A 16,116-nucleotide genomic window follows, 5' to 3' on the forward strand; every position below is an offset into this window, starting at 1 on the left:
GTTCTGCATACCAAGAGTGCCAAAGGAAAATGCACATTTTATCAAAGACTATTTTTGTGACTTTAGAAAATGGGAGTCACTAGATACTTTCATATTTTAAAATTTCTTAGCAAACTTAGAATTTTTAAAAATATCCTGTCTATAAACTATTATGCTTAGCCATTGCAGATACTTGAAATATAACAAAGAGTGACCTTAGAAAAAGTCTAAAGACCCAGTTTGGAACTTAAGGCACTTTCAATATTATCTTATTCTATATTAAACTCAGACATGTTAATATAAAATTTTGTTAGTTCATAGAAGTTTTTAGGATACCGAGAAAATGAGCATTATACATCTAAGGTAAAATAAACATAAATAGTTTTCAGTTTTCTTGAGTCAAACTATTATTTACAAACTATTATTGACCACCTCTAACCCTTGTTTTAAACTGAGTTTCCTTATGTCTGTTATGACTTTTGATTACTGAATACTGACCTCTGGCTCATGGAGATTTTAGGTATCTTTACTGAGCTGAGTGTTTCTGTTTTGCATTTTTAAAAAATTTTTAGTTGTAGTTTTTGCAATACCTTTATTTTATTTATTTATTTATATGTGGTGCTGAGAATTGAACCCAGGGCCACACGCATGTGAGGCAAGCGCTCTACCACTGAGCCACAACCCCAGCCTCTCTGTTTTTCATTTTTGTTTTCTCTACTGACTACGACTTTACTATGGTGTTAAACTAGCTATTGAGAATCAAAAGGGATATTTGTCCTAAAATAGATCATTTGCTCCCATAGATGGACAATATGATATCAGTGTTGAGGAACCAATCCATGAGCTAAAACTGAGGGATCTTCATCATAAATACTATCCAAGATGCTGGAGATTGCATGGTATTCTAGTTCATTGATCAGTTTTAATTTTGCTTTTTCATCCCTGAGTTGAACATCTTCATTTTTCCCATTTCTCTTCTTTTTGTCAATTTGCATGCTCTACAGATGGCAAAATAATTAACATCCAAGTATTGGGGGCAAGGATGTTAGTGATGGGGTCTTAGCCAACTAATCAAGGACCTGTTTCCCTGTACTCTGTATTCTCATTAGAAGTTGAATTGTGCTGTTGATGATACAAGTTATCCTATTTAGGACTGTTAGAATATAAATGATTTCTTTAAATTGATCTTTCAGGGGTTGAGGGTATAGCTAAGTGGTAGAGTGCTTGCCTAGAATCCTCAAGGCCCTGGTTCAATAACCCTAGCACTGCAAAAAAAAATGTATTTCATAAAAGTAATTATAATTTGGGTTTCATTCTCTATTTCTTCAGAGGCAGCAAGGGCATGTTCATTAGAACTCAAACAGGCAAATTCTAATATGTTAAATAACAATGATGAGGCCTTTTGAGGAGGGAAAAGTGCTGTACCTCATTTCCTTGACTAGCTTAGCTGTGGAGTAATTGTTAGGGAAACATCTGGTTACTGTCATATACTTTAGCATCCGATCTCATTGCATGACATTTTGTTCTGTGACATTTAGTTCCCACTTGGGACTTGGAATTGGAAACCTAAAATTAAGTTCCATTTCAACATAATAATAGGGAATTGTCCTGGATAATGATGTTTGAGGCTCCCTGTGATGAAATTTCAACAGAGCACATTGGAAAAATAATAGCCAATTGTTATCAATGATTTTTCTATATAAAAATACAAGTACATAGATAGGTCCCAAAAGCTATTTGGAAGACAATTGTGAAACTTTTCTTGGTTTAGAGAATACTGCCCTTTGCCTCTTGGAGATAAGATAAATTCAAATGAGCTCTCTTAGAATGAAATTTATATATCTATATACTTCTTATTTTCCTTTTATAGCTTTTATTTTCTGTAAGGATACTTTTAAGAATGTTCCTTTTGGAGTGTCTGATTATACATTTCCAAACTTCAGGTTTCGGCAAGGGAACTATTTATCATTGGCCTTTTCTGTTGGCTATTCAATAACATAAAAAGTGAAAGAACTTATAGGATTGTCCTTTTGCTTCTGCCTAATATTGGCACATAGCTGATTCCCCATGTCTCTCCTTCATATCAGAACTAAATTGGTAAATCTGTTCTTATTCTCTCCTAGGTTGTTACCTCCCTCTAAGATAGTACTAAACAATGGTTCTTCCCTCATCAATTGGCTCCAAGAAAGTATGTATTTTCAGGTTTCTTAGGTACAGTTATTAAACCCACCATGCTGTGTAAATTAAAACTGAGAAGATTGCCATGTAGCAGAGAAGGCCACCTGCTACAGCTCTCTCCCAACAGTCCCTGCTATGGTTTGAATATGTCCCCCAAAGTTCCTTTTTTTGGAAGTATAATATCCAGAGCAACAGTGTTTGGAGATGGAACCAAATAGGATATCTTTAGTTCCTGAGAGCTCCACCTTCATGAATGATGATTATAAAAAGTCTTGAAGTTGCAAATTAGATCTATTGTCCTCTTTTGCTTTCCCTTCTGTCTTCCATCATGGAATGACACAACAAGAAACTTTTCCCCTAAGCCCGTGCATGCTCTTTGACTTTGAACTTTCTACCCTCCAGAACTGTAAAACAAAACAAAACAACAACAACAAAAAAACCCGCCCCAGAAATTACCCAGTTTACGCATTCTATTGTAACAGCATAAAATAGACTAAGACATCTCCACATTAAAAATATAGAGATGAACATCATTACCCTAGGTACATGTATGACTACGTATATGGTGTGACACTACAATGTGTACAACCATAGAAGTGTAAAGTTGTGCTGCAATTGTGTACAATGAATCAAAATGCATTCTTCTGTCATGTATACATAATTAAAATAAATAAATTTAAAATAAATAAAAAATCAACAAACTATACTTACAAGGATAGTTGCAGAGGAAACAGACTCTGATGAAGATCTGCACTGTTTTAGTCAGCTTTTTTGCTGCTGTACTAAAGAATCCAGCCAGAATAATTATAAAGGGGGAAAGGTTTATTTAGGGGCTCACAGTTTCAGAGGTCTTAGTCCAGAAGGCTGGCTCCATTCCTCAGGGTTTGAGGTGAGGCAGAACACCATGGTGGAAGAGTGTGGCAGAGGGAGGCAGCTCACATGGTGATCAGAAAGCAGAGATTCCGCTCACCAGAGATAACTATATACCACAAAGCCATGCCCCCCAATTCCCACCTTCTCCAGCCACACCCTACCACTTCAATTACCACTCAGTTAATCCCTATCAGAGAATTAATCACTGATTGGGTAAGACTCTCACAACCCAGTCATTTCTCCTCTTACCCTCTTGCATTGTCTCACATGTGAACTTGTTGGAGACACCTCACAGCTAAACCATAACTTACACGCAGGAAGCTCTCTTGGTCAGTGCTCTTGGGAACCTCTGTGAGGGGTGAAAGAAGCAGAGTTCATAAGTGGGAAATGTTGATATGGCACCAAGGGCCCACACATGTTTCAGCTGATCCCATGGAGGATGATCCTAATGTAAAGTCCCCAGTTATTCAAGGGAGCAAGGTTTGTGTACCTTGCATGGAGCCTTCATTGAATATGGCTACTACAGTGAAGAGATGTAACTTGCCCTCAGCAGCTGGGAATAAGCAAGGGAAGACATGTAACTTTTCTAGAAGTCCTCACACTACCAGTGCATACCTTTACTGTCGAGGGGACATTTTAAAATATCAGTCCATTCTGGTTCTTAAACCAAATTTCCCAGTGACTACATCACCTCCATATCTGAAGTTAAAAGGTGTGTCCATGCTTAGTACTTTCTACCTTGTCTTTGTCTCCTGTGTTCTGATGCTTTAGGACGCCCATCTTCCCCTAAGAAAAAAAGTGCCTCCACACTAGCTGGCCCAGGGCTCAGTAATCCATAGTGCTGAGAGAAGCATGATTTCAATATTAAATAATGGTTTAGCCAATTGTCAGAAAATGGTTTTCTGGGGGGAAAAAAACAAATAATATACAAATTAAAATTGAAATCTGCATAATGAAGAAATCTCTTGAGTAAATGTGGAGGTTTTAAAAGTGATCTACTTATTATTATTTTACCACATAAGACATTTTTTCAAAATATTCACAATTGACTGTAAAGGGGAGAAAACCAGCATGTACTGAACACTCATTTATTATCAGGCATTATACACAACAGCTAACAAGTTAAACATCCAATCCTTGTTACTGTTCCAAGTGTTAAGGATTGTTAACAGAGTTTTTTGGTCATTCACTGTTATCCAAAAGAGGCAACTTTTCTAAGTTTACTGCTAGAAATTGACAGAACCAGAATTTAAGAAATATGTTTTTCTGACTTGAAAGTATATTCTATTACATCTTTAAAAGTATTGACAAAGAGAGATGTCATTAAAATGAAACACTTTCATTACCCTTAGAATTACATTTCTTTTTAAAAATTAAAATGTTATTGATGCATTAGAATTATACATATTAGTGGGATATGTTGTTGCATATTCCTGAATTCACATAATATAATTTTGGTCAATTTCTTTCCCCAATACCTCCCCTTTCTCTTTCCTCCTCTCTAACCCTGGAAATTTGTGAAAAAATTTTAGCATTGGGTTATAAAGGACATGGTTTTGATTTTTTTTTTATTTTGTAGAATGTCTATATAGTGGACAGAAGAGTGATTTTGGAGCCAAGAGACCAGCTTCATTACCTAGCATTGAGCTCTGGAAAAGAAAATTAATTTCACGTTTCTTATTGGTAAAATTAAGATTAATTGAAATAAGTGAGGCAAAGATAGCTAAATACTGCACGTTCTCATTTAGATGTGGAAGCTATGAAGTTGATCTGATAGATGTAGAAAGTAGAATAGTGGTTACCAGAACTTGGGGAAAGCTGGGATGGAGACAGCATGGTTCATGGACACAAGGGTACAGTTGGATATAAGGAATAATTTCTAATGTTCTATAGCTCAGGAGCAAGATAATTAGGATTGACAATGATTAACTGAATATTTTTAAATGCCTAGTAGATAGAATTTTGAATTTTCCCACCATAGGGAAATGATAAGATAATATATGTACCAATTATCCCAATCTGATCATTACACATTGTATACATGTATTAAAATGTCACACTATAACCCATACATGTGTACAATTACTATGTGTCAATTAAAAATGAAAACCACTTTTAAAAATTATGATATTCAGATAGAATTGTAGAGGTAATAGCTCAGCTACTTTCCTGCATTTGATGTAGTATACCAATCTTGAACAGATTTTCTGGTGAGGGAACTATACTGTGCCTCAGAATCCATTTGTGATATATTGAATACTCTTCTAACCACAGGTGATTTAGCATAGGGTTATCTCAGTGTAATTTTATTTTTGCAGTAGCCATCTATTTTATTGAAGATTTCTAGTTCCTTGCTTGTTTAAACACTAGAAATACAAAAGGATTTGGGGGTTCAGAGGGTGAAGAAAGAAGAATGAGATGCAAAGCACTGTAGGACCCCTGGACACTGTTGTTTGTCTTCCCTAATAATGGTCTGAGAAGGGTGAATTTTGTCCAAATACCCACCCCATAAAATCTCTTCCTGTGTGAATTAAACTGGGTAAAAATCTAAATATGTAGTGAAAGAAGATCATAACCAAAACACAAGACCAAATGAAGTTTAGAAAATACTTAGCAATAAACTTAGTGAGAAGTGTACAGACCACGTCAATGGACTTGAGAAAATTAAATGAGATAGTGTGCACTTGAAGAAAATTCAATATTAAAAAAAGTTTATTTGTCTCTAATTAATGAGTTTTCTGGCTGTCACACTGGTGGGGTGTTACTGGCATCCAGTCTGCAGTGCACAGGACAATCCACCATAAAATTTCAATAATAGAGTAGTTATGAAATCCTGGCTTAGACAAAATCCTCAACAGAGAAAATCACTAGTGGAGAATCTCTTGTGGGACAAGTGTGATTTAAAAACAAACTAGTTCTTGGTCCAATCATTTAGATTTTTATTCAATATATTAAATTTGTTTTTACTTTCCATAAACATTAAAGAGAGGTTGAAATTTTTGTGTTTATCAAATGGAATGATGAATTAAAAAGCCTGTGAAACATTGGGTGGTGATTTCCAAATTATGGTGCTCAGAACAATGTAGATGCTAATGGTCCAGCTGCATCATTAAAGAAGGAAACACACACACACACACACACACACACAGAGAGAGAGAGAGAGAGAGAGAGAGAGAGAGAGAGAGAGAGAGAGAGAGGTTGGGCAAATATAACTGCATTTACAAAAGATCCTTGTAGTTTTGGGTACATAATGCAAGCATTCCTTTGTTTTATATGTTGTTGGTTCTGGATGGATTTACTAAGATTCTGGAGAAGGGAGTCCTTATTTACTCATTTTGTGGTTGCACTTAGTAGGATTATAGGAAAGGGACCAACTTCATAAGGTATCTAGATTCAGAGTTGATTATGTCATTCTACTTGCAAAGTAAGACTAAAACGGACAGACGCTAGGATGGTAAATTATTGGGGTACAGTGACCTAGATCTGGTGTTAACTGATGTAAAGTCACATGAATCAAAACTTGCCCTGGAAAGATGGTTAAGAGAGCATCTGCATCTATAATATAAAGTTTGTTAATATAAATAAATATAACCATCTAATGTTCCATTCTGCAGTGGGCAATATTAATTTGAAAATAAACATTTGGATATATTAGCCATCAAATTATTTTGTATTTACATCTTCTTAATTGTGTAATTTCCAACATTTATGTGTAAAAATAATTACTAAGAGCTGTGCTAATTCATAAAAATTGTTACAAACTATTAGGATTAGTGGAGGCTGCCATAAATAGATTTATAATGTATGTATTAGTTTGATGGTTCATTTGTTTTTCGTGTAGAAAACAGGGAAGGCTGATATTTTGAAGAAATCAAATCCTCCAATTAAATGTCTTTTCTAAACTAAATTTTCAGACTTACCTCAAACTCATCTAACTTGCAGTTGAGGCATAGGTCAAATGTGGATATTTGACTCTTTCTTGTTAAGAGCCATTGGTCAAACTAACCATATAATAAACTCAGTGGGGGATGAAAGCATGACATGATTATGGGGATACTGTAAAGATCTATGGGTTGAATAAGTAAAGACTGAGCAAAATGTTACTGGTTTTTGGCAATGACATATCTTAGAAGCATGTTAAGTTTGCTTTGCCAAACAATTCTATTGCACTATCTGAAAGCCTTATGATTCCATATTTCAGACAGCTTTCCAACTATGGGTTATATGATAAAAGTTATAGGCCCTTATTGATTTCTTTAGGTTTCCATAATAAATACCAAAAAAAAATGAATGGATTAAACAGAAATCTATTTCACAGTTGTGAGGGCTAAAAGTTGAAATCAAGGCATTGCCAATTTCTTCTCAGGGATCTGAGAGGGAGTATATGCCATTCTTCTTTCTGATAGTTTACGATCAATCATTGCTAATCCTTGGCTTGAAGATTCAGTACCTAAACTCTGTCTTCCTGTTCACGTGGTGTTCTGGCTCAGTTTCAGAGTTTTCAGCCCATAGTTGACAGACTCTATTACTCCGGGTCTGAGATGAAACAATACATTATAAAGGAAGAACATGGCAGAAGAAAGCTGCTCCGTTTATGGCAGCCAGGAAGCAGAAAGAAATAGCAAGAGCCAAGGACAAGGTATAATCCCCAAGGACACGCCCGCAGTGACCTACCTCCTCCAACCATGCTCCACCTACCTGCAATTACTACCCAATAGTTAATTCAAATTATTAATCCATCATGTGGATTAATCGACTGATGAGGTTATAGCTCCCATAACCTAATCATTCACGCATGTACATTCTTTCATTGCCTAACACCTGAGCTTTTTTTAGTGACATTACAGATCTGAACCACAATAGACTAAATATGTTGAAACATAATTCCTAAAGCTATGACATTTGGAGGTGGGGACCTTGGGAGGTAATTAGGTGAGAAGGTGGCCAATTATGAACAAGGGAGCAAACCCTCATTATAACTTGACTAGTCTAACAGCCTGATTTTAGACTTCCAGCCTCTAGAACTATAAAATATAAATATCTGTTGTTTTTAAAAGCCATATAATATATGGTATTTTGTTTTAGAAGACTTTATGGACTGAGACCTTTCTTGTTTGCATGCCTATGTCTAAATATCACCATTTTATGAGGACACCAGTTATATTGGATCTACTCTAGTCTGACTTCATCCCAATTCATTACTTCTGCAATGACCCTGTTTCTAAATAAAGCCACATTGTGAGGTAATGTGAACTAGGACTTCAACCCATTATAGTCCCTATGCTTGAATTTTGTTTTTGTCTGATTGGCTGTTTTTCCTTAATACTAGTATTGAATAATTTAGATGATTAAAATGCACTAGTTTTATCACTAGGGAATATTTATATTTGTGGAAACAGAAATTGGGGAAAAAATAGAAAGAAAAATATAATAATAATCTAGGTTACCAGAACTTCTTGCCTCTGATAATCTATACTGATATTACTGTGCAGTTTTTACTTATTTGAAGCAGCTGAAGTAGATGGTTGATCCTAATAAGGTCGGCCTCTTTCTCGTAAGTCCAGTAAGGAAGTACATGTCACATAGCTATTAAATATCACATAGCATAAAATGGGGACAAACAGGAAAATAAACTAATTATGGTACTTGAAATATGCTGATTTGCCCTTTTCTTAGGAGATCTTAGAGGAAGGAATGTAGAGCTTCCCTAAGGTAAGATGAGGAGTAATGATTGCTGATATTGGCCTAAAATTAAAATTAAAATTCCTGTTTAATTTGTTTCCTGCATGAGAGTAAGCTCAAGTTGTAAAATATGTTTCATGTATGGTATTCAGTTTATCAGGAAAAGAAGGTACTGTCCATTATCTATGTTTATATAGGCATTGCCATCTTTCAGTGTTTCTCAGTTGGAAAGTTCCCTAAAAACAGATACTTTTTTCTTATGTAATTTTATTTGATGTAGGCTTAAATGCAATTGATCTGAGCATATTGATTCATGTCACTGAAAATAATGGTTATAGGGCTATAGAGAAGTCTGGTATTTAAATACCAGATGTTAAACTATTTTTTTGTGTGTGTTGAACTGAATTGATAAGTGACCCCTAACCTTAATGCATCCCATAACCATAAAAACCAGTCTTTTCAAAATTTACAATACCTCATGAAACACTGGTTTTAATTTATTTCTTGAAAGACCTCTCTGAGAATATTTGCATTGTCAGCAACTTAAATTGACCACAGAAATGATAACTAAATAATTTAGAAAATTGTAAGATGATTTAGGCATTTAAGATGTGTATAAGGTAATTAAAACCAAACTTTAGAGGGCTAAGGCCATATTGCAGTGGGTTATTCTACAGCTGGGGTCACTGCCTAAGTTGTATGAAGGCATATGTTCAATTTACAGTTGTAATGAGTAACACGGGATGTTTTGATTTTTCATTTGTTGTGCTCATCTCTGGAGGATGCAGTTGCCTACATTAAAAAATGAACATGGGCTCTTTGTGGAGGATAATAAAAATGTGTAAAATAATACATGCCACATGCATGCATGGTTGGCACATGGCTTTTCTCTGAGTATAGAATTGTTGCCTTTAGCTCCTATCATGATGCAGGCTAATGGAAATGTTCACTATTATCCCCTTAAGAATGAGACTGTTTCTTTGATCTCATTAGTTTGATCATAATTATTCCATTTTAACTAATTCATGGTGTTTGTGCATGAGTTTTTAGTAGGTTATTAACTTTCAGGGCATTTTATTTTATATTTTATTCTAGTCTGAAAAAGGAAAGAGAAATGCAGATTACAAAATTTCCTTTTGAGGACTGGGTTATGGCTCAGTGGTAGAGTGTTTGCCTCCCATGTGTGAGGCCCTGGGTTTGATCCTCAGCACCACATATAAATAAACAAATAAAATAAAAGTATTGTATCCATCAACAACTAAAACAAATGTTTTTTAAATGAATTTTTTTTCTCATGTTGAATATATATAAGACAAATTGAAGGACATAAAGCAAGTCATTTCCTTTTTCTAATGAATGACACTGGTGTTTCTGATTTTTTTTCCTGTATGTTGATTTGCTTGAAAATACTTCTACACACTTTTGGGATAAAATTAAAGAAATACCTACAACATCGTATTATGTCACTGTTATTCAGTATAAACTTTCATTCATCATAATTATCTTTACAGAACCACAGTGAGTCTGGCTACAACCAGGGCCCCACTCCTAGCTTAAAACAAAACAAATATAATTTTCTATTTTAAAAAGATGCCTGAAAGAAAAAAAAAAACTTTAAATCTCTCGGATTTGGACAAATAGATGAAGAATAATTAAAACTGGTAAAAAAAAAAAAAAAAGGAAGGGGGTGGGCAGAAAGGAAAGAAACAAATGCTAGCCAGTAGTCTCTTTTAAATAGATACAGCTAACAACCACTATGCTTTTTTCCTAATGCACACCTGTTCACTAACCCCAATCCTGAGTGCTTCCAAAGTCTACACTCTGATTTTCTGGTAGTCATGTGAGTTAAGTGAGCCAATCACAATGTCTGTATCCCTTGTCCCACTGATTGGTCTGGAGGTTGGGATGCTATCTGTATCTGATCAGCAAGAGTTATACCTAGGATATTTCTATTGCTGGATTTTGAGGAAAAGGAGTTTTGGGTTGGGAAGTTGGAAAGAAGTGAATTGGAAGCAAGCAACAATCAAACACATGAAGTCCATCCAAGATGAGAGCAAGTCAGTGTCAGAAGCAGCAGATCTTAGTTGTTTCATTTCCCAGTTCTGGTAGAACTCTGGAGTTGCCCTCCCCACACCCTCCTGGAATATGTCTCTTTTCTTCTTGCAGCTTAGTTTTAGTTACAAAAGTCCTGTCTAGTAAAATAATTATTAAGAACTTTAATGAACATGGTATTTGTAGGTGTATGTGCTGTTCTATGTGTATGATAATCTTCTCAAAATATTTGTAGCTTCTTACATATCTTTGTTTAGACAAAGCTTGGACTAGTTAAAGACTTTCGGATATGGAAAGGGTTAATCATGTCTCACTGAATAATCATAAATACTGAATTAACAACATCCAAATTATTATTAGAAATGTGCAGTATTAATACAGATCCATTTACTTTGTGTCCATAAACTTGCTTGGGTCCTAGAATCAACTTGTGCTATTATGAACTTTTTCTCTCCACTTTTCAAATGAAATTTGTGGGCCTATTCCATCCCCTTGAAATCAGATTTTGCAGCCCCCTGGCTTTCCTCCAAAAGTCTCTCATTGTTTCACAAGCCATCCTTGTTTCCAATTCATTCTTCTTTATCCACTGTGTAAACGAGGTGGACCTGAATACTTAGGAAAATCGAAAGCATTTGGTTGTTATTAGAGTAAGGAATAGCCGACTCACACATGTAAAACATTAAAGAAACCTTACAAATGTTTGAGTACATTTTTTTCCTGTTGTTGTTGTTGGGGCATTTAACCACATCCTGACTCGCACACCACCCTCCAGCTTTTCTCTTCATTATCAGGTAGAGTTTTAGGGTAATAAAACAAACAAGAACAATATTTTTATATTCTTTTCCCAGCATTTTTATTGCTTTTATTTAAATGTAACATACTATACACTGTTCAGCCTTTTGGGAGGTAGGAGGAGGGAGTGATTCTGTACCTTTAGGAGTCGCTTCCTCAGAACCAACACTCGTATGGACACATATTTGTGGCTCATGCACCTGAATTTCCTGGGCCAGGGCCCATGCTTCCCACAGAAGCAGAGCTCCCAAATCTCTATTTTTTTTTTTTAACCTACAACATTCAGGAATTGAACTTCTTTTCCTTCAGTAGTTGCAAAAGGGACCAGAATTGTATATCAATATCCAGCAGAGATGACATTTTTAAATGCAAAGGAAACTCATACTCCTTACCAAACCATTTCTGTCTTTACCTCTGTTGGGGTGTGGGGTAGGGAGTGGAGCCGGGTGGGAGGAGAGATGTTTTCTATTTTGGGACACTGCAAGCTTTGATATACTTTGCGAGAAGCTGTCTTGAGGACCACAATGATGACTGTTTAAACAGTTTCTTGGGTAATCTAAATGGCTATGTGAAGTAAGAATCCAGTTTGTGCCCTGTCTGCTGTCACTGTGGTCGTCAAGTACTCTATTTGTTTCACTAAGTATTTAGTTCTGGTTGTGGGTGGTCCATGTTGATGCATCAGGTGCAATTATTATTTTAAAATAAAAGGAAAAAAAGATACCTAGTTTCCATAGGAATGTGTTACATTATAGCTCTCAGATTCAGTTACCAATGAAATTTTAACATGCAGATCTCAACCACAAAAATCAAATAGAATCCTATTTGTCAAAAAAACAAATTGGAACAAAGTATCATGAGTTGCAACTTTAGGCATTGACCAGACCAATGTGCCTCAAATGCATTTCTTTTGAAATATCAACACGTTTAAGGAATCATAAAAATAGACCTTTATGAAATTACTTTAAGGGAAATTTTCTTAATAAAGCTAATTTTTAATTGACAGATTAGCTGGAAGTGCTAGTTAAGCATCAACACAAATAAGTTATAAGAGGATAACAAAACACCAGCCTTTCTAGAGGTTAAACTTCAGTAAAAAGACATATTTGGGGAATCTTTTCCTTGTACCAAAATACTGTGTCCAAACAATAAAAATAAACAGACTTTTTCAAAACAAGAAATATGAAGATAAAACTGCAGCATCAATATAGTCTTATAGTTATCACTTAAGTATTTAGAACAAATAATATTTTTCTACATTTTTAAAATTACTACAGACACTGCAAATAAGGCTTATGTATTTATTTAGTGGAATACATTGTGATGATGACTGGTACACTTATGTACTTATGTACTGTTTTCTATACCTGCTCTAACAAATGAATTTCAATATGGCTACATTATGGAACTTTCTAAAGCTCTTTAAATTTACAGAAAATAGGTTTATTTGGTTTTGTAAAGACTAGATCATACAGCTTGAACAGGTTTCAGTATATGGTTACACATATACCAGGATACATTTGCTCAGTTTAAGCCCCTGGGAGAGTTGCACTTCATACCCAATTCCTTGATGTTTCTTTGGGGGAGATGCACTATGTGGGACTTACAAAGGGTTCTTCCATTTGCAGATAGCCTCTTCATCATTTACCACTGTGACATATGGCAAGAAATCATGAGAAAGTAATGAGGCTAGGCTACAAAAATGCATTCAACAATTCACTTTCCTTCTTTAGTATGTTATTGGAGATGAATTGATGCATTCAAAGAGAAGAGTCTGGCCTTCTCATCTATTTCTTAGAAAAGGAAGTGATATATGTTTTTAAATGATGGCAGACAGATCTCATTCAAGCCATGGCAGAGTACTGCCATTTTTATTACTGATGGATCTTATTGCAGAAGTGCAAATTAAGTCAACTGATAGCACATGGGGAGCTCACATTGCTTTCTTAATTTCATCTCCTATTTTTGAAATGTTTGCCAAGTTTTATAAACACTTTGTCATGAACATGCATGTGGTGTGCTGAAGAAAAAAAGAGAAGGTAAATCAGAGGGCAGCTGCTGAGGATACTCTTTAAAACCCCAAAAGATATTTAACATCCTATTAAATAAATAACTTAGAAAGAAATAGAAAAGGATGAAGGCAGAATGCACAAGCATACCATACTATTCGTATTGTTAGAACAGTTTCACACTAAAACATTTATATTTTTAAATCCTATCCAATTCTTCCATGGTGCCACACCCAAAGCTCCTTTGGTTGCACATATGATATGACCCAAGTGCTTTCCAGTAAATGCTTGCGTGTCTTACTGCTCATTGAATCATTAGGCTTGAATGAGCAATGAAAGTCTTTGATATGAGTTCGTATTCCATAAATAACTTTCCCGAAGATCATTCAACAGATTGTTCCATGTCCTTTAAGTTCTGTCTCAGAGGTTCACAAACGAAACAACTTGACCAAAAAACCCAGCCATAATGTTGTTCTCTTGGGAATAACTTCTATCCCGTTTGATCTGCCTTTGTCTTAGTTATAAGGCATGACACAGAGCTAAAGAAAGAACATCATATGTCAGCAGTGAGTACAAAAAACGTCAAAGGCTTCCTTTCTTTTAAGGAGGCAGATGTCTGCAGTGTTTCTTTGCCTTTCAAGCTACTGTCTCCATGAAGGATATTGACTATTCCTGGCCAAAGAGCCTTTGGTTCTTCTGCTTCCACAAACATTGCCTTCCTCTATGAGTGGACCACCATGGGAAGAAAGTGAGCTGAGGTGTTTTTCCTTCGTGTTTTCTGTCCTCTCCTGGGAGCTCCTTTTCCATTCAACGCCACATACATTTGCCTGCCGTTGTGCTGCCAGTTAAAGGATGCGTAGGTATTGTATCCATTTTCCTCTATCCTCTCCTTCAGCTTACAGTCGTTGTTAAATTCTTTCTGCAAAGGAAAAACATAACATTTTATTCCTACAGTGATGATGCTTGATTCCATTTAACACAAACTATCTAAAGAATGCCAGTCAAAGGTCTTATCTGCTGTTGTCATTTTTATATAAGTTTTGCCCTTAATGTATAATGTCACTAACAGGGGAGTCAAGTTCATAGCCACAAACAGATTCTGTGTTTGAAAGCATATGATCCATTTTAATTAATCATTATAACCTTATATTTGAGTCCTTTTAAAAATCCAGTGTGCTTTGAATATGACACGGTTTATTCATATAAAGCCTAGAATGATTCTTCGGAGGAGACAACCCACTGATGATATCTACGATGAGCCAATAATAAAGAATGGTGTTATAATCCTTAGTGGTGATAGCCAGAGATACTGTGGGAAAAAATAGAATTGCAGGAAATGTGAGTCAAGTTTGCAAACCTCCATATAGAACCACAGCAAGAGCACATACATTGACAAGAAGGCAGATTTCATAGGAACACCACAAGAGTACTACTTAACTTAAAAGGGGAATACTTTCCTCTTTTCCAAATACCAAATACCTCAATTTTAATAAATTATGTAGTTTTCCTTAATTTGGAATTCTGAAAAATTTTATTCTGAACTTGAAGAATGATTGAAAACTTGGACATGGAAAACATCTTGTTTTGTTAATTGTCATGTCAAAGAAATTATAAATGTGGTAAACAATAATGCCCATAGAGGATAAGACTAAAAAACTTTAATCCTTGGAAAGCCAGTTTGTGGCCATAACTCCTTAATCTGTCATCTAAGGTGGCCAAATGGTTTGGGGGAGTTTTTAGGGGCAGTGATTCATTTTCATTTTCTTCACAAATCCGGCATCTTACTCTGGAGTTAGTAACAGGGTTGACCCATTGACCTCTAACTTCAGAGATGGCCCTCTTCTCTTATTCTGAAGCTAAGGTAGTTAAGCTGAGGGACTCAGGCTTTTGCCCTTGGGTTCCACCTTCCACATCTAAATCAAAAGCACTATGAGCATATTTTGGCTGAGGCCTTTATTTGGGTAGTTTATTTCACCTTAGGGACTTTTTGAAATTTCAACTAACTTTCAAATTCCTGAATGAATACATTCAAGATTCTGTGGGAGAGATCCTAATTTTAAACATTATTAGAACCATCACAAGCAGATATATTTTATGTAAATGTTATCAGCTATAGTTCCCATTTCTGGAATTTATTAGTCCTAAGTGCTTCTCTTCTATAAAATAATTATACATTTTTCATTTATTTCAATTTAGTCATCAAATGATCACTGAACTGAAAGAAAGGAGAAAAGGTAAATTATTTAAGGTAAGGCTTTTAATAAAAAAATTCTTCAGTATAAATAAATTTAATCCTCAGCATGGATTTCTTATTCTCTTCAACACATCCCTGTCCCAAACTATATGGTTTTCAAAGCAGAGATGCTTTTTTGTTGTTGTTGATTTTGGGTACCAGGGATTGAACACAGGGGCACTTGACCACTGACCCACATCCCCAGCCCTATTTTATATTTCTTTTAGAGACAGGGTCTCACTGAGGTGCTTAGCACCTCACTTATGCTGAGGCTGGCTTTGAATTCATGATCCTCCTGCCTCAGTCTCCCAAGCTGCTGGG

At 35.5% G+C, this 16,116-nt stretch overlaps 1 protein-coding gene across 1 annotated transcript in view; it reads right to left on the reverse strand.

Annotated features, from left to right (window-relative positions):
- Window positions 1–11,661: 11,661 nt before the first annotated feature.
- Window positions 11,662–16,116, reverse strand: part of Fgf10 (fibroblast growth factor 10) — an 81,602-nt gene continuing 77,147 nt past the window's right edge. Inside the window, exon 3 of the mRNA XM_026393626.2 lies at window positions 11,662–14,481. Coding sequence (XP_026249411.1) covers window positions 14,284–14,481 — 198 coding nt within the window. The 3' untranslated portion in view covers window positions 11,662–14,283. The remainder of the gene's footprint in view (window positions 14,482–16,116) is intronic.

Source organism: Urocitellus parryii, chromosome 1 (genome assembly GCF_045843805.1).
Source record: "Urocitellus parryii isolate mUroPar1 chromosome 1, mUroPar1.hap1, whole genome shotgun sequence".
NCBI lineage: Eukaryota > Metazoa > Chordata > Mammalia > Rodentia > Sciuridae > Urocitellus > Urocitellus parryii.